Source organism: Helicoverpa armigera, chromosome 30 (genome assembly GCF_030705265.1).
Source record: "Helicoverpa armigera isolate CAAS_96S chromosome 30, ASM3070526v1, whole genome shotgun sequence".
NCBI lineage: Eukaryota > Metazoa > Arthropoda > Insecta > Lepidoptera > Noctuidae > Helicoverpa > Helicoverpa armigera.
The window spans coordinates 675,475-695,810 of record NC_087149.1 but is presented as its reverse complement, the minus strand read 5'-3'; the positions used below and the strand labels follow the sequence as shown (position 1 = coordinate 695,810).

Genomic DNA, 20,336 nt, shown 5'->3' with positions numbered 1-20,336 from the left:
TAGGAAGCTACTTTTATTGTGGGCAAATAGAATCAAACTTATGTACCTAGGTATATTTTTAACGTTCATAAGTGCGTGTAAAGTTCTAAATGAAATAAAATGAATTTACTTGACTTTTAATAAAGAAAATTATCAAAAATTCGACAGCATAACGTACTAGACGCCATTTTAAATTAAAGCATTGAGTTATCGAGCCATAAACTTTGAATTTAACAATTCACCCCTATCCGCTATTGTAAGCTGCAGTCCGCCATTATATTTCTCATAAAGGGTTAAACTTAATGGTACTTACAAATTATTTATTGAAAACGTCATGTGGGACAAAAAGTTGTAACTAAAAATAAAAATGTAGGGGTAGTAATGAGTTAGCCCGTATAATATTGTAGTTTTGTAAATTAGAACGGTTTTTTCTTTAATGACTTACCGTTATAAATATCGATTTTTAAAATATGTCGAACTGGGGCCCGATTCTCCTAATTTTACTTAAGCGACCTTCGATTGACGTTCGACTCGATTCGACTGAGATCCAATCCCGACTCGATTACTATTGAAGCGTATGTGGCATTCCGCTATTTTTTCTTTGAAATAAACGTTTTTATCCTTTTCTGTCATTCAATAATGAATCATTTTGTCTGCAAATGATTTACGATTGCAAAATGATTGTACAGCAAACTACCGAATAGACCAAAATCGTCAAAATAGCAGACCAATCGCACACCAATCAAATGTCAATCGAATACGATTAGTCTTTTATTAGTAGCAGAATGCCCGATATGGTTAAAACTGCTATTACGATCATATTGCGATTCGATTTCTATTCGATTTTGACATTATTAATTTAGGAGAATCGGGGCCCTGTAGGTGAAGCTCTCCATAATACGAAATAAAAACCTTTGACTTTGCCTTCGAATAGAGAGTACCCAATAATACGTTTACTTAGTAAAACTCATCATCATCCTCCGAGCCTTTTCCCAATCATGTTGGGGTCGGCTTCCAGTCTAACTGGATGCAGCTGAGTAGGTACCAGTGCTTTACAAGAAGCGACTGCCTATCTGACCTCCTCAACCCAGTTACCCAGGCAACCCGATACCCCTTGGTTAGACTGATGTCAGGCTTATTCAAAGGCTCATGATAATACCTAAGTTACTAAAACGATTCATACAATAATCAGAGAAAAAATACACCTTCGGTAGGTACTCCTATATCTTATCTGTAGTAATTACAAAAAGTAAAAAACTGCAATTAAGAAGATCTTAATCGTTCTGCTTTGTTATCTATGATCAATGCAATCTACAAAAATAAAGACTGCAAAAAAACCCGTGAAAAACTGAAAGTACAAAGAACATTGTTTTTAGAAAAAAGTTAGTGTATTTTTAGCAGTAGGAAGTATGTATTTTTTTAGCCCGGATTCGAAAGAGTTACCTTAGCCCTGGTACAGAAAGAGCTTAAGAAGGAACATGGTGGGTGTCAGACCTCCACCAGACCAGTCTTACTGACTTCAGTCAGTAAGAGTCTGACACTCCCTCACGCTGCACCCACAGCGGGACCCGTCATTTGATGATTTCGCATAAAAAGGCAAAACAGTTTATTAAATTGAAACAAGTCGTGGTGGCCTAGTCAGATAGGCAGTCGGTCCTTGTGGCACACTGGTACTCATCTACATTCGGTTAGACTGGAAGCCAACCCTAACATAGTTGGGAAAAGGCTCGGGAGATGATGATGTGGTGGCCTAGTAGGTTAAAGACCGACCTCTCAATGAGTGATTGTGGGTTCGAATACAATGTAATTATTTTTCTATTTTTAAGGTTTTCCTAATGAATCCTTAAATCCGTTTTATATGCATATTTTTTTTTGTTATGGCATCTCTCAGTTCAGCCTAGGAGGCCGAGTACTGCTTAACCGTACTTTTCCCTGTGGATGCATAGAATTTAAGGCCTCCAGCCGGGCGGCGCGGGCGTAGACGTGCATATAAGGACCATTTTGAAATACATATAAGGATAACTTGATTGGCCTCAGTAAATAAGTCGTAACTAAGTTACAGTTTACTGATAACGTTAATTAGGCCGAATGTATATAAATACAATTTATTTCGTGACCCCGTTTGACCTTAAAATGCATGAATACGCTACAGTATTACGTTATGTATGATAATTTAAATTACTTTGTTTGTGTAGTGTAGTTTAAATCGTCCTGTTGTTAGGCGGCAGTTAGATAGATTCTGACCTGTTTTACTCATGTCGTAGTGGCCTATTTTCTGAAGAACTAACCTCTGAAGTATGAGAGTAAAATCGGTTTCAGGTTAGGCAAGTACCGATGCAAGTTTTCTAAGTTTGTATGTACTTTCTAAGTACGTCCTCGCGCTCGATTCTGCTAATTTTACTTAAGCGACATATAATTTACATCCGAATGAGATCCAATCACGACTCAAAACTACGATTGAAGCGTATGTGGCATTCCGCTATTTTTTCGCTGGTTTGGGCTGAAACTTTATGGATTTAAGCACAGAAAGCACAGAAGTATCAAGTAATGAAGATTTAATAGTAAGTATGGGTTTCTATACTTTCAGACATAGTTTGGCAGTTGGTGATTAATACACCCGTGCATCGTGTCGCACGTTACTGTCGGTGGTGCTTGTGCTCTCTCTCCGGTAGTGTCGGCTTGTCGTCGCATCGCGCCATGAGAGTGAAGGAATACCGAGTGCACCGCAGTACAAGCTAATGTGCCTGCACTGTAATATGTCCTGCGCAGCTGGCTGGTCTAGCAAACTTAGGCTTAGCAACAGACTGACATCGCCCTTTCTTTTATACACAGCTATAGAAAGCAAATAAAAACGAAAGGTCAGGTATAACGGCAGACATGTAGACAGACTCTTTAGAATTTCAAAAACACCTGTTTTTACCCTTTTGTCTGTCATATTTTCTTTAAAGGAACATTTATTCACCGTTTGTAAGCTGTACAAATTGTAAAAAAAAAGGTCAAATTCACATTTCTATTCAACTACTGGACCCTCAATAAATAATTAAAAAAATAACTTACAAAAATAACTTAGATAATGTTTCTTTTAAATGATTACAGCCTTTTTATCGTCCCACTGCTGTGCTGCGGCCTCCTCTCACACGGAGAAAGATTGAGCGTAAATCACCACGCTTGCTCAATGCGGGTTGCTGATCTCAGACTTCAGAGTCCACGTTTCCACAAGATGTTTTCTTTCACCTTTTTACCAGCCATTGGTGTCTAAGATTAGGTACTTAGATTCTTTTAAATTTTAAGTTAACAAAAGCTGCGCCAACCCAGCTTTTTCATTCATAGGTTTTATGCTTCGTTTACACGCTCCAGTAGCCAACCTACTAGCAGTACAGTAGCGTTTATTTTTACACAACTTCTCAATATATTAAAACTATGATATTGAATACGAAACAGTAGTTCCTGTCGTTCATTCAAGGAGAGGGTCAGACGAGTGACGTGACAAAACGACAATACGCGTTCTGCTAAACAAACAACCGAGCACGTATTGTGATGACGTAGTATTTTCTTGCAAACTCTTGCAAAATTACTGAACCATTGGTTAGTAACAGCCCATTTCCCTAAACTTTCTCTTTTAGGTGTTAAAGGAGAAGCAAGCAACGAAAATATGCTATTTCCAAGCCAACTAGCTCCCAAAATACATCGATGTTTACATTTTTAGACCGAAAAAGGAACTTTAGTTTTACCTACTGTGTTACGTATTAAATGGGTTGTTATGAAACGGTTTTATGCCTACATATAGCAGTGTACCTATTAAATTACATTATTATTAGCTCTGATAACAAGAAGTTAGTTATTGAAATGAAAACAAACAATTCCTTATCTACTTGTGGGCTATGCGAAAATAACACACAGTTAGTACACAACGGCCATTTGCAATAACCCGGTTAAATGAAATGTTGGCACGAATTTACGGGAGTCTTTGTATGAGCGTCCTACCAAACATGGTAGGGTTATACCCTCAACCTCCTTGTTTTCATCGTTTTTTTTCAACGTTGCTAGCAGATTGGTTCTAGGCTGCAAATAAAGCTCTCCATTCACGGTTGGACGGAGCGACTTTTTTTCGAGATGTTTCTAGAATATGATAATGCGATTTTTTTTTGTAAATATTTTTGTTGCGATTTAAATGTTATCGGGCCGTCTTATATTAGTATATTATATAGCATATATAGTAAGTATAGTTGCTATGCACCATAGCTAACTTACAAATCACTTTCAAGGTTAACGATTAAATTCAAAGAAAGTATGCTTAGAAATACGCTAATAAACTACTTACAAGAACGTTAACAATTCTAATTGTTTCAAATGGCTTTGGATTACGAAATGACAATTGTCGCAGTAATCCATTAGTTGAGTCACGTAGGCACTGCAATCCGTTTACAACTTAATTGTATCGTTTCACTTCGCTAATGACTAGGGATAAGATAAGAAGGACAAAAGAATTTCTCACACTAAAGCTTTTATTTAATTCCTTGAAACGATTTTCCAAAATCGCATGGCATTTTTTTTTCTTGTTTAAAAATAATAAACTAAAAAGACTTTCATATTTTTATGCCCAACAGGGTCAAGATGTGCATTGATAACTTTTAAGGTGATTGCTTCGACTGTTAGGTACTGCTACACCCTTTTTTACGTCCTACTGCTGGGCTGCGGCCTCCTCTCACATGGAGAACGATTGAGCATTAATCATCACGCCTGCTCAATGCGGGTTGGTGATTTCGGACTATATGGTACAGGTTTCCTCAAGATATTTTCCTTCACCTTTTTATCAGCTATTGGTGTCCAAGATATACTTGCTAGACGACTAGCAGCGGAAAATTTAAATATGAAAACAGTATTTTGATATTTTATTGCGAAATGCTTCATTAAGAATATAAACTTTGGAAGTGGTACCAAAGCTAGTCCTCGATACAAGGCGTGATGTTATATACTTCTTCTTAACGTTCATCTCGTCTTGTGGCGGGGTCCGCTTTCCGAATTTTCTTCTTCCACTTCGCTCTATCCAGTACATCTTCCTCTTCGAGTCCGCAGTTTTTAATGTCTTTCTTTACGACACTTAACCACCGCAGTTTTGGTCTGCCCCTGCGCCGTTGCGTGATATTATCGATCGCGGTAATAATATACCTCAAAGTATTTTTTAAAGTATTTGCTTTACTCCGAAAGTTCTTACTATTTAGGGGTTTCTTTTTGAATATTATTTTTCTAGCTGCCGGCTAGATAGCGCTGTTACTGCAAAAAATGGAGGGTCATATCTTATCAATTTCATATCACTTTCAGGTCATAACGAATTGTTTTTGTCATGAACAATTAAAATATAGAAAATATGGAATAAAAGGAGAAACAAAATCAGTCAGATTATCATCCGAATGTCCCGAGAGATTTCGAAAACAATTGTCCAGAAATCTGAATTTCTTGGGTTGCTTTTGAGTGTTCGGTGCAATGTTTTTTTTTTAACTTGGCAAAGGCACACTCACGTAGTAGATACAACACCATTTTTCAAATCTCAAAAAGAAAACCTCTCATTCAAATGAAATTAAATAATATGTATTTTTATTGCAATAGTATATCGGATAAGATCTGAATTGTAAGAACTTTTGGTAAAACATCAAAAACCATTTTATACATCTAACAGTTGAAGAATTCACCTTGAAACAAAATGTTATATTTAAGCTTTTCTTATCTGTGAGCCTTTAATCCATCGTAGTATTAGGTAGACCCTAATAAAACTCATAGTATTACCGTTAAACTATAAACTCAGTTAAGCTGCGTTATTATAATCGCAACAAAAAGAAGGGTCGTGAATGGAACGCTTTAAATCCCCACTGCGCAGCCGGAGTCGCGCAGCCGCCATTACGGTATAAATACCGCGAGCGCCACCGACGTCACGTAGTCGAAATCGAGAGGTGAAGGTGCGAATAATGGAGAGGTGGCGTCCATATTTTATTCCCATAATCGATCATCATCATAGGAGCTAGCAGCGCGACCGCCGACGTATCAGTCGTGAAAGTTAAGAAGTGCAGTGTTTCGACGTGTCATCCAAGCAGATCGACAGCGGTTCGAGGCCGACCCCGGCGGATCACGGCGATCGAGCGAAGCCACATACACACACAATCTCGCGTGCGAGCGGCGACCATCTTGTGAAACACCCGAGCGAGTCGCGGCCGGCTTAGAGAACGCGAGCGTCGCTACGGAGCACCCCCGACTGAAACAACGCAGTGCCCGGCGACATATTATACAAGTGTCCGTGAAAACGTAACAGTGAAGGAGCATCAGCAGCAGTCTGACGAGGAAGACCCGGGGGCTCGCGACATGAACCGGCCCAGTCCCCCCACGGCCGCGGGCGCTCAGCAGGCCCGCGGGCGGCGACGCTCGGCGCTGCGGCGCGAGCGGCGCGACGAGCGCTCGGAGCGCTACGCCGCCAGCAAGTGGGGCGCCGCCCCCGCCGCTGCCGCGCTGCCGCCGCCCCCCACGCACTGGCGGCGCGAGGGCCGCTGCCGGCCGGAGCCCGACCGCGCGCTGCCGCTCAAGCTGCTCCTCAACGTGACGGCGTAGAGCGCCGCCCGCCATACGGACTCTAAGCTAGTGATAAGTGGCGCGGGCGCGACGCGGCGGCTCGGCCGTCGGGCCGCGTCCGCCGCTCAGTGCTAAGTTTTTTATTTCGAGGCGCGAGGCGCGGCCGTCCGCGAGCCATCGCCGCCCGCGGCCGCGCTCCGCCGCCGACCAAATTCCGGCGTTAGGTATTATTTTGTGAAAATTTTAGTAGGTAAGTGCAGCCGCGGCCCGGAGGGCGCTGCCGCCGTCGCTCTGGCCCTATAAACAAGAGAAAAACACAAAAAAATGTTAGGGGCGGCGGCGGAGCGCCCGCGGGCCGAGGCGGCGGACGCGGCAGGCGCGGGCGCCCGGCGGCGCCTGTTATGTTGTCGGCCAGCCGGCGGGCCGCGCCGCGCTGTCGCGTCGCTAGTCGTATCGTTTATTTATCTTGAGAGCGATGTGTATTTTATTTGTGCGCGCCGGGCCCGCCCCGGCGGGAGGACCTGCCGTCCAAAGCTTTAAACGTATGTGTGAGGCCCGGCCCGGCGCACCCTAGTTGTAGATTTTAAAATTTAACAATACGGTAAATGTGAAAGCCGACTGTTGAAGATTGGGAGTCTATTATATATGTTTGTACAGTATAGTATATTGATCTCAGCTGCGGGCGCCTGCGGCCCTCTCGTCTAGGAGCTTTCTGTGATGTACAAAAAAAAAACGAGTATATTTGGAATTTTACAAGTTTTTTATAATTAATTTGTAATGTAATACTTTAAGTGAAGATTGAGCGTTGGCGGTGGCCGCTCTACGCAACATTGTCCGCAGCATCCTGTCCCACCTTGTCCCATCCCCAGTTCCTGTCCTGTTCCCAGGGCTCTCCGGAGCCCGCCAGATGCTTCTGAGTTTCTGCAGGGGTCTAAAAACGTACACAAGCTCGTCACTCTTCATGAGTGGAGCTACTCTTATCTTTTAGCACAAGACAGCAAGTAAACATTAGTCTACAAGAGACTGACAAGAAAAAACATCAAAACAAACATAAGGGATATACAAACAAGAACTCAACAGCACCTACAATATTGGAATTGCAAGAAAACTGGGAATCTTGGAAGTTTGGTAAGTCCTTTAAAAACATTCTCCTACCTATATGCCTCTTTATTTCAGACTGCCAAACATGTACAATAACAAACAATTAATGACAGAACAATAAATAGTAAATTCCATTGTTTGTTTGGGTGATAAAAACAAATATAAACAAAAACATTGACTGTCTCACCCATGTAATGATCCAACAAGCTTTAATTATGACTGTACTTGCTGTTTTTTGGTCATCTTCCCATACCTGGATAAAATATAGCCCATGTTCGGCCCAGATAGTGTAGCTTTCCAAATGTAAAAGAATTTTTCAAATCAACTCAAAACTTGGAGCCTTTAGGGGTATTTTAAAAGTTTTTTCTTAATAATATTAGTTTAGACATTAAACTTTGATAACAGTTGTTTAGATTCTGAATGAATTAAATTATAACATTTGTATAAAGTAACTACTCCATCTGAGTATGCACTTCATCATCTCCCGAGCCTTTTTCCCAACTATGTAGGGGTTGGCTTCCAGTCTAACCGGATGCAGCTGAGTACCAGTGCTTTACAAGGAGCGACTGCCCTATCTGACCCCCTCAACCCAGTTACCCAGGCAACCCAATACCCCTTGGTTAGACTGGTGTCAGACTTACTAGCTTCTAAGACTGCCAAGGATGGTCAATGACAGTCGGGACCTACAGTTTAACGTGCCATCCGAAAGACAGTAACTTAGCTGAACAATATTGATATGACTTGTTTAAAAACGTAGTTTAAATATAAAATGCAGCCTAAAATCAGTGTATTGTAAATACAATAATAACAATTACTTAATCAATTGAATCATTATTGTAAGCAGTAGTATATTTGTTTAATAAATATTTGTGTGACGTCCTATCAAAATTGTTTACCTTTAAATAAGTGCCTACTCAAAAATAGTAGGTTTAGGCACTTGGTTCTCTCTTAGTCATCTGTGGTCTCCAGCCTTTTTTATCTTCATACCACAAACATGTTCAGCTTTTTACTGTGAAAATCATGATGACAATGTAACTTTTGGATTTACTTTAGAAGTTTAGATAATTTATAATAAGAAATCAGATAACTATTTTGGCTAACATTCAATGCCTGGCTATGCTATGTGCAATGGATTTTTCTTAAGAAATTTTGCAGTATTGGTACATTCAATGCCTAGCTCTGCCTAGCTATGCTATGCATTATGGATTCTCTTTGAGAATTATTGCAGTATTTGCTCAGCAAATGGATTTAAATTGCTATTATTATCTCTGCTTCTATGATAAGCAAATTATAACAGATAAGTTAGTAGCTCTTCCAACTGCGTATGCACTTTCTGCACCTGGGTTAAAAATAAAAAGTAGCCTTCCTCAATAACTGTCTTTACACTGAAAATATTTTTTCAAGTAAGAATTTTTATTACCTAAATATGAATTTTATCATCATTGGCTCCCAACCAGGCAAAGCTTGTATCTGGTCTATGTAGTAAATAGGTTCAGTAGTTACAACTTTTAAGTCATTTTCATGCTGTATGCTCTACCAATAGCTGAGCCATTGCTAAAATGTTACTAAACTGTATGTTGTAACTTATGTAGAAGCAACAGTAACATACTTAATTTACTGATGTTGAAAAAGCAAGCCATCATCTGCCGAGCCTTTTCCCAACGATGTCATCACAGATGCAGCTGAGTACCAGTGCAAGGAGCAACTGCCTATCTGACCTCCAACTCATTTACCCGGGCAACCCAATACCCCTTGGTTAGACTGGTGTCAGACTTTCTGGCTTCTGCATACCCGTAACAGACACAGATTTCGACAAAAGTGTTGCAACACTTTTGTCTGTCTGTCCCGTCTCAACTTTGAAGTGGCTGGATTTTGATCGAAATGTTTAATTGATGTTACAATGACTAACTAAGACATTCTTATGTACGCCCAGGGAATAGTTCCCTTTGGACGCAGGTGAAATCTCTGTACACAGCTAGTCTTACAATATAAACTAATGCCCATTTTCACCAACAATCTCTTAATCTAAGTGCCACTTAGAATAAGGGCTCTCCCAATTTTGACATAAATAACTATGGATAAGGGATACCTAAACTTTGGTGAAAACAAAATTCTTATTAAGTGTTCCGTAAATGCTCTTAGGGGATCCTTTAATTTAGGTATTTGTTGGTGAAAATGGGCATTAGTATAACAGGAATTAAGTTATTCCATCTATCACAACGATATATGGGTATAAATAATTTATAACTTGGGAGTTGACAAAGGAAATAGGGCTGTTGACCTTTCAAAGGGACTACATGACATGTTTTTATCATTTGAATACACAAGTACTTGAGTATTTACTATTTATAGCTTGGCAAACTGTTATTGTCTTTTGAACTCTTAATGTTGGAATATTTACAGAAAATTTTGTAATCAACAACCCTTACGGCTGATTTTACAAATTCTTTCACTGTTGGAAAGCTACACTCTTCCCAAGTAACTCAGGCTATATTAAGTCCAGGTAAACCAGGTAAAGAAAACCGCTAGTTTTCAATAAATGATTAAATCAAACTATCATTTATATTTCAGGAGACTTCAGTACAATAAATGTTATTTTATTGTAATTTTATAGAAAACTAGCTTCTGCCAGCGGTTTCACCCGCGTCCCGTGAGAACTACTGCCCGTACCGAGATAAAAAATACCCCTATAGCCTTCTTCGATAAATGGGCTACCTATCTAACACTAAAATATTTTTCAAATCGGACCAGTAGTACCTATAGATGATAGGTACGGAACCTTAGCTCAGCCGGGTTTTAGAATGCCTAAACGGAACTCTGATAAAGGTCTTGTGAACGGAGTGTTATTTTTTTTACATAAGTAATCATTTTGTTTTTTTAGTTATTTAGGTCATAGCTGTTTAGATATCAGTAACTAGGGCAAAGTATTATCAATAACATACTTTATTATGTTTTATAATAATGTTATTTTAGTTTTTCAAGTTTAACTTAATTCTAAATTTTTAAAACAATATACATTTTATATTGGGTTCTATTTGAATAATGAGGTAAATTATTAAGTTTTAAATTCAACTTTTATGAAGTTTTACATTTTAAACATGGTAACTAGGTACCTAAACGAAAAAGCCTTTTTATTTTTGCTAATTCGATCGTCCAAAATTAACTTGTTTTAAATCTGTGCTCTTTTTAGGGTTCCGTACTCGAAGGGTAAGGGATCCCTATTCTTATAAAAACATACATAATTCTTTACGGGGGTCTACCATACAACATACATGATTTTTTAACACTTTATAAATAAAATTATAAGGAATCCTTAATGCACGAAACTCGCACTTACTGTTTTTTTAGGTTAGGTCTATTAAGTTATTTAAAACAATAAAATAAATATCAAAAAAGTAGATACCTAACAGGATACAAACAAAATGAAAAAAATACGAAATAATAAAAGAAAAAAATTTGCAATACCTAATACATGTAAATAAGATAATTTCTGACCACGTGTTTTTAAGTAGCGAGCACGTGGTCATTGACCATACCATTTATAGCGGCAGCCATTTATATTTACCACGGATTTGGATAATCAATCTATCGTTGTTTTAGGATTGGATATAGAATTTTGACACTAGCCTTCATATAAATTGGGTTGTTGACTAGGTCAAAAGTAGGTAAATTAAGTACGTGGTCATATTCATTTGCTTAGACGTCGTGGTGGCCTAGTGGGAAAAGAACCAACCTCTCGAGTACCAATGCAACGTTTCTACGTTTTTATGTACTTTCTAAGTATATCTGCAACACCAATGGCTGATAAAAAGGTGAAGGAAAACATCTTGAGGAAACCTGGTCTATATAGTCTGAAATCACCAACCCGCATTGAGCAAGCGTGGTGATTAATGCTCAATCCTTCTCCGTGTGAGAGGAGGCCGCAGCCCAGCAGTGGGACGATAAAAAGGTTGTAACTGACTGTTGTCGTTATCGACATTGGTACTTGCCTGACCTGGATGGTGGTTCGACTCGAGAGGTTGGTTCTTTACCCACTAGGCCACCACAACTTTTTTTCATTAGTAATCGCGTGATGAAATGACATGCGATTTTTCAAACCAGTTTGTATCAAAAAAACTTGATAATAATATGATTATTTTTATGATTCGAATGACGCACGTTCATTATTTTTTTCTTGTAAATAGTATGTTTTACTTTTATTACTATAAACAATAGTGACTGACGATATTAACTTTTGTACTAACCGGACCTAACTTTTGAAAAACTAAACTGGCCAAGTGTGATCCGGATTCTTGCGAAGGGTTCCGTATCATTATTTCTGTTTTTTTTTTTTTTTTGTACGGGAGTCCTTTAAAATATACCAGCTACGTATAGAACTACGAGTTTCTGGGGAACCCTCTATTTATTCTAGATTTAAGTATAAATTTTATTCTATAACATTAGTATTCTGTAATTTGTGGTATTGGTGAACGACAAAGAGAGACCTTAGTTACATAGGTGAAGAAATGTATTTCACATTTGGTAAAATCATGTCAATGATATTTTTTATCCTTCCCCTAAAAATAGAATGATATAGGAAAATTCCTAATACGAGGTTTTTATTCATGATTATTACTATGTATGGGTAATTTAATTAGACAAAATTCCCATTGTATGATTTTATCACACAGGAAGTAAAAACACGGGCCTTACTCAATTTTAGTTACTATTCGTTCCAATTGAACATAAGAATTAAAATAATTGGAGTTTTCAAAAAATACGCTATTTAAGCGTAAGTACATTGCATAATAAATCAGCTATTTTGGTAATTATTTATCTAGTTATGGGGTTCATCATCAGCCTTATCATTGTAGACAGAAGTAATTTTCCAAATCGCACTTTGAATTCCAGTTTCCAAGCAACACATAGTAGGTACAGTCAACTTCAGGTCAGTGGTAACAGTTAATAGAAAAATCGTACTTATTACTATTGAGTTAAGGTGCATGACAGTTACCACTGATGTGCAGTCTACAGTACTCGCCTGACCCGTATTTCTCGTACTCGCGTACATGAGATGCCGGTGCTTTGAAAGTTTAGACATTGTACCTCTTCATAATCATCATCATCCTCGTCACTCCTGTCCTTATACCAGTTTTATTTGTAGTCGGCGCAGCATGTTTTCTTCTTCCATACTCTTCTATCTGCCGTCATCTCACAAGTAACATTCTTTCTAACCATATCGACAGACTTTATATCAATAGGTCTTCTTCTTCTTCTTAGCGTTTTTCCCGTCTTGTGAAAGGGTCCGCTTTCCGTATCTTCTTCCACTTCGCTCTATCCAGGGCATGATAGATTTTCATGTCTTTCTTTACGACACTCAACCACCGCAGTTTTGGCCTGCTTCTCCTATAGGTATTTTTGTATCAATAGGTGTAATGTCAAATGATATTTGAACTCAATTCAGTAACATCAGGCAGTAATTTCTAACATAACGTTATCTACCGTGAGGTTAGTGTCAAGAATCAGAAATGTCACCACGATAAGAAGATAAGCGACGCTATGTAATGTGTAATTTTATACCCACTGCACACATTATCATTTTATTGTCAGTACACTAGCTGTTTTCTTGCGGTTTTACCCGCGTCTAGAGGGAACTACTGCCCGTACCGGGATAAAATATTGCCTTTGTTTCTCGGGAAGAGTGTAGCTTTCCAACAGTGAAAGAATTTTTCAAATCGGTTCAGTAGTTTCGGAACATTTTTTTTGGACCCCAATCCAAAAAAATGTTCTCTTATAATATTTGTATTAAAAGTAGAGGTAGGTATAGACTGCACTTTTCGTCGTTTCTGGTTGAATTTCTTCCTGTATCCGCATAAAAACTATTGAAAAACATTTGGCAGGAGCTAGAAAAAGAAGAGCAATTTTATAATTGTCAGTTGCCTTTGCAAAGTTCAGACGCCAAGCTACTTCAATCAGTCAGATTCCTGTAATAGAATTTCAACTTTATCTCCAAAGCATAAGGTTCCATGTTGCTTGACAAAAGACAGACTGGAGTAGCATTTCTTTTAGTTTTTAACGACGACAAAAATCATCAAATGACTCCTCCCGCTGTGGGTTAGCAGCGGTGAGGGAGTGTCAGACTCTTACTGACTAAAAACCGTCGTGTTCCGTCGTAGGCCTTTTATGTACCAGGGCCGCGGTAACTCGCGCGAACAATCCCGCAGCCCTGGAGTAGCTTGATGTGCTTGTTATATTGCCCAACGTCAAATTTAGCAGTATTTGACTTGCGAAAATTGTGTTCGAATCACAAGCGAAACCTTGACTCGAATTTAGTTTGCATTTTAAACATGTGAAGTTTGCGAGGACAGTCACAGAATCAATAATAAGTATACCCAAAGACGCATCGGTTAGTTGCAAAATATGCTATGTGTACACAAAGGATTTACCTAAATTTTTAACCGGCCAAGTGCAAGACGGAGCGCGCGCGAAGTGTTCCGTACCTTTATTTATAAAACGAGTAAAAAAATCACGTTTGTTGCATGGGAGCCCGCCAACATATTTATTTTATTCTAGTTTTCGGTAGTTTTGTTATAGCGGCAACAGAAATACATCATCTGTGAAAATTTCAACTCTCTAACTATCACGGTTCATGAGATATAGCCTGGTGACAGACGGGCGGCCGGACAGACAGAGGAGCGAAAATAATAGGGTCACATTTTACCCTTTGGGTACGGAATCCTAAAAACAGTTTTTTATTTAATTTGTATTAGTACAGATAGGTATTTTAACGCTGTGAAGCTGTACTATTATCAGAAATCCATCAAAATCTTTTATTTTTGTTGTATTAAACCCAGATGGCAACTCTCTTCTTGGAAGATAGTTTAATTTAAAAAATGACAGTGAAATCTGACAACTGCGCATGTTCTCAAACTATGGGACCCTCGTAGCTCGCAACATCAACTTTGGCCGTTTTTTTTATACATTAATGCAGTAGCAACGATATTTTTTTATCGACTATCTCTGAATGCCCCCTCGCTTTATAAAAATAGCTGACAATACTGACCCCTCTGTCGACCCCTTTCAAAACTAGCTGCGACTAGATAAAACCGGTTCCAGCAGGTTATGTTGTTCTATTGTACAGTAAGTAATATTTGTGATGAAGATTCAACTTAAATCTGGGAAAAATAAACTGCATTTACGACGGTTTTTGACAAATTCGTTGAAGTAGCAAATGTAGAAATTTCTGAATTGTTACTTACCTATATCTGCTGCGTCGATATACTCGATATGCTACGTTTGCTGGGGAGTTCGTTGCGCCACTTCTTCTTCCCAGCAATAACACATAGGAAGTGGTGAAGGGCGGACGTTTTGGGGGCTGTCTTTTGTAAATTTCTGCTGTTTTACAGTCAAGTTTGATAGCTTTGGGCTTTTGGGAAATAATGACTAAACCCACCATGTTCCTTCTGAAGCTCTGTATACCAGGGCCGCGGTAACTCGCGCGAACAATTCCGTTTTTTACACAGTGTCAATCAAGGGATTCAATTATTTCGGGCGGAACCCTAACTTACTTTCAAGAAACAAAGTTAGAGGTATCGAAATAATAATTCAAGTTTCTTTTACAAAAATATAATTTATTTAAAGCGTAATTTTAGTCTTTTATTACCTAAATTAAATCATGAAATTCTGTGGAAAAGATACCTTTTTTTACTAGTCCGTGGAAAACGACTATTAAATAAAAAAAAGGAAAAATATTAAAAGTCTATCTAGACACACGGCAGTGTGTCCGCCAAGTTCGAGCAAAAAAGGCGACACACCGGCCGTGGGTTATATTACACGAACCATTTCGGGCCAAATTCGACCCCCCTGTAACTCAAAATCTATTTTATTTACGCATATCAAATTTCTAGTATCTGTTGAGACCCCCTCACTTATCTAAAATACAAAATTTCATTAATATACCTATTGTAGGTCTTGAGATATTGACGTCAGAAAATCGCTATTTTTACTATACACTCACTGACTGATTCACTGATTCACTGACTCACTCATCAAAAACCTAGACCACTTCCAATGGTCGTATTGACTTGAAATTTGGCATGGAGGTAGGTCTTTATGTCAAGGTAAAGGGAAAAATCTGAAAATGGCCAAGTGTGAGTCGGTTTCAAAATAATGAAGGTGTTTTATACCCGGTGTAAATTTATACCCCTAAGGAACTAAAACGAACTAAAATCTATATTTATATAATATATCTTCGAATGGTACAAAGGTTTGTATTTAGTCAAAGTAAAGTAAAAATCTGAAAACGGCCAAGTGTGAATCACTTTCGAAAATAACGAATGTGTAACTTTGATCCACGAACATAATATATGATAACATGTCATGTCAGTCAGTTGGTAAATCTAGTCATAGTTAATCTAGTTCATTTCTTTGTAAGAAACATAGTGCATATTAAAAATCTAAAAGATAGTATAAATGAGACATTTCTTTAACTAACTTCATCATAAGAAAAAAATAAAATAAACAACCTTACAAAAATAAATGAAATCCCACCCAAAACAAAAATGTGAAAGACTGCCAAGTTCGATAATATGGGAATGCTTCGCCTATAAAAGAAGTGAGATCTGAATAAGTACCAAGTTCCAAACACATACCTCAGTTAAAAATAGTTACTTTTTAATGATGATTACTTGGCAAGTTTTAATAGAAAATTAAATACTTGATTCATTGCGTTTAGTAGGTTTATAACAAGGTGTATGAAAACTTGCCAAGTAACATCATTAAAAAGTAACTATTTTTAACTGAGGTATGTGTTTGGAACTTGGTACTTATTCAGATCTCACTTCTTTTATAGGCGAAGCATTCCCATATTATCGAACTTGGCAGTCTTTCACATTTTTGTTTTGGGTGGGATGCCCGTTTTCACCAACAATCTCTTAACGTTTTCCTAAGTGTCACTTAGAATAAGGGCACCCCCAATATTTAAAGGTTATAAGGGACACATAAACTTTGGTGAAAACGAAATTCGTATTAAGTGGTCCCTAAGTGCTCTTAGGGGATCCCTAAATTTAGGTATTTGTTGGTGAAAATGGGTAGGTACTAGTCTATTAAGTAGGTACGTTTCTATACTCATTTTAATAGGCACTTAACTAAAGGTAAACACTCTTGATAGGATGTTACACAAATACATATTAAACAAATAAACCACTGCTTAAAATAATGATTCAATTGAAACAGAATACATAGTACCTATCAATAACTGAAAGCATTTTATTTTTTCTTGAATGATTTCTGAATAAAAAGTATTATCAAGATTGTTTAGTTTTCAATTGGAGTATAGGTATCTATATTGTAAAACTAGCCGTTTTGCCGCGGTTTCACTCGCGTTCCATGGAAAGATTTTTTTAAAACGGCGCAATAGTTTTTGAGTACCATTACAAACAAACAAAAATAAAAAAAAAACTTATTTATAATATCAGTGATGAAAAATCTTACAATAAAGTTTGACAGTTAGGTACCACTATCAGTTTCTTTCGGAGCAACTACAATACTAAAGTTATGTCCCAAGGCATTATTAACAGGCGTTATTTCACTAACAGTTACTAAATTATTAGCATTGTTAACCCCTGAATTTTTATTTGAACTAACAGATTGACTACTTAAACTAGCACTAGATTGACTAATACGCGAATTAGCTCTCATAATACAGCTAATAATTTCCCCTTGTACTTCAGAAAAAACGTTTTCTGGTAACTTTTTTAATAGACAAGTAACGTATTTTATGAACGCATCCAATTCATTATTGTCAACGTCACTTTGACAGTTCTTTTGACGTTTCATAGGGATGTCATCGGAGGTAAGTGTGGATTCGCGCCTTTTTACGGTTTTGATTTTGACGGTTTTTGGTGATGGTTTCGGTTTTGGTTTCGGTTTTTCTGGGATGCTGTCTGTTGAATCGGACGTGTCTTGTTCTAGATAAACTATTTCGGTGTATGTCATGTTATCCTGGTCTTGGCCGTCATCGTTATCACTGCGTTCTGCCTTTTCCCGCTTTTCTTTTTTCTGCACAAAAAATACATATTATTAGTTAGAGAAAATATTTTTTAGAGATTTGAATATTAAAAATCGTTTTATTTCGCTCAAAAACATGTAGGACTTATTATCGTGATGTTTGTTTACTTTATTTTGTTATAATTTTTATTTCAATTAACCACACAATTCACCGCTGTGATTGAACATCCTTGGCAGTTGTTACGGGTAGTCAGAAGCCAGAAAATCGGACACCAGTCTAACCAAAGGGTTGCCCGGGTAACTGGGTTGAGGATATCAGATAGGCAGTCGCTCCTTGTGGCACACTGGTACTCAGCTGCATCCCGTTAGACTGGAAGCCGACCCCAACATAGTTGTGAAAAGGCTGCTGATACAAACCTGCATGATATTCAGCAGTGTCTCCGGATGGTGTTCACCGAGATGCGCCTTCAACTCCTCGTAGTCATCAGGTAGCGAGGTGCCGCAGAGTTCACAACGCGCCTTCTTGTCTTCCGCCTCGAAGTAGCTCCATACGCCGGTTAGCATTAACAGCTCATCCGTTTCATCGGCTGAGGAAGAGGAATTCTGATGAGACTCTTTGCAGGAGCCCGATTCTGCTAAGTTAAAAATGTCAAAATTGAATCGCAATAGCAGTTTTAACCTTAGCGGGCATTCTGCTATTAATATAAGACCTGGGCCCGATTCTCCTAAGTTAATAATGTCAAAATCGAATAGAAATCGAATCGCAATATGACCGCAATAGCAGTTTTAACCTTAGCGGGCATTCTGCTACTAATAAAAGACCAATCGTATTCGATTGACATTTGATTGGTGTGCGATTGGTATGCTATTTTGGTGATTTTGGTCTATACGGTAGTTTGCTGTACAATCATTTTGCAATCGTAAATCATTTGCAGACAAAATGATTCATTATCGAATCACAGAAACGGATAAAAACTTTTAAGTATTTAAAAGAAAAAATAGCGGGACATACGCTTCAGTCGTAATTATTGAGTCGTGATTGGATCTCAATCGGATGTGTTTTGTATGTCGCTTAAGTGAAATTAGTAGAATCGCGCCCCTGGTTCCGTCAATTTTGGACCGTGGATTACATAAGTTAGGGTAGGGTGGTAGCCAATGAACCACCAAAAGTTTGGAGATCTCTAGCGCGCTCGTTTTTACAGTCTAAGAAAATATTTTTGTCTCAAATGATAGGTTATTTAATAAGCTGCCAAATTGTGTTGAAATAAGTGGAAAACATTTGCTGTTGCCTAATTTATACATGTTTTTTTAAAACATGAGAAATGGTTCATAGCGTACTCCTAGGGGTACACAAAGAACCGGGGGGGTGGTACTAAATGAACCATGTGGTACACTATGAATCACGGTAATATAAAAAAAACAAAATTGTTTGTTTTAAAGAAAAATAAATACACTATTTATAACTTTTTATAATTATTAAGTTTCGGGTTATACATACGTTTAAGAACCAACAAATCAGCCTTAAAACTTAATTTTTAACAATAATTATGAACATCTTAAAAGTTACGCACAAACTCTTTCCGGGAAAAAAGAAAAAACATTTTGTACTTGTATATTTATATTAATTAAAATGCTCTTAGCATTATAAAGTCGACGTGTTTTTATCACATTCAGACTTATGTTTTTTATTTTCCAAATCACAAATTGTAACAATCAACATTTCTTTATGCTGTCTTCATGTTGGGCAGTAAGAAATTTACTTGCATCATAATGGGGCTCTAATCTACAAGACGGATTGTTCCTGTAGGTACTTTGTTTGTGACATATCTCCGCACAAACACTTCGTCTGTCGCAATACTGGATAGAGAAGGTTGCAGTTTTTGCTGCTTTTAGAATGCTTAATCCCGACAAGTGTTTTTTCAATACCTCTTTGTGTAGCTTCCGCGGTGTGATACCCTTTTTTACGTGCTTTCCTCCCTACCGTGTTTCGCCCCATGCTGAAATAGACGAACAATGGTAATTAATTATAGGTATTCACATTAACACTGTTAACTGTCTGTCTGATAATACTTCCCACCTGTTCATATATCATACAAAGCACTAAGATGTGGTACACAATACACAATGAACCGTGGTTCATTGCTTACCCAGTATAAATGGCTCACAGCGTACCCACCCCCTCTTAGGAAATGTTAGGTCATGTTTTATACAAAAAACGTTGAGAATTAATTCCAAAAAATAGTCTCAGATAAGCCTAATGATCTACATTACACATACAATTCACACATAGTTAAGTAAGAGTTAGATTATTAAAGTAACAACAAAAAGAAACTCACCATTTTTTGTCGTTTTTGCTTGAGTAGAAGACTAAGACGCGGCTCACAGGTGAGTATATCGCGACAGACCCACGGCGAATAGACCAAACTTCTTGACGTGGCAAGGGAGTCTCGACATAATTTTTGCGCGAGCTAGCAACGTTAGGTATGGCCGGTAGGTATTATGGTTCATAGTGTACACGCGGTTCATTGGCTACCACCCTACCCTATACAGACATCGTTCTAAAATATAATTTCTAATGTTTTCAGTGTATTACTTCCGTAGTTATTTTTATAAAATATTATGTTCACGGCCTCAATCGTGACTTATAAAGAACCCTTTTTATGGTTTGTTACCATTTGGCTCACGGTTCCGTGAATAGGGTACCTACAGTA

General features: G+C 38.0%; 1 protein-coding gene and 1 long non-coding RNA gene across 3 annotated transcripts in view; both read right to left on the bottom strand.

The window, feature by feature from the left end:
• Positions 1-16,532: 16,532 nt before the first annotated feature.
• Positions 16,533-20,336, bottom strand: part of LOC126056169 (uncharacterized) — a 32,848-nt gene continuing 29,044 nt past the window's right edge. For both annotated transcript variants that reach the window (XM_049848253.2, XM_049848252.2), the window contains 2 exons: positions 18,043-18,212; positions 16,533-17,676 (listed from right to left, as the gene is read on the bottom strand). In XM_049848253.2, the coding sequence (XP_049704210.2) occupies positions 17,125-17,676; positions 18,043-18,212 (722 nt within the window). In that variant the 3' untranslated portion in view covers positions 16,533-17,124. The remainder of the gene's footprint in view (positions 17,677-18,042; positions 18,213-20,336) is intronic.
• On the bottom strand, positions 19,080-20,168 carry LOC126054333 (uncharacterized). The gene is made up of 2 exons (XR_010278007.1): positions 19,962-20,168; positions 19,080-19,622 (listed from the first exon to the last, which is right to left on the bottom strand). It is a non-coding gene; the product is annotated as an uncharacterized LOC126054333 (long non-coding RNA).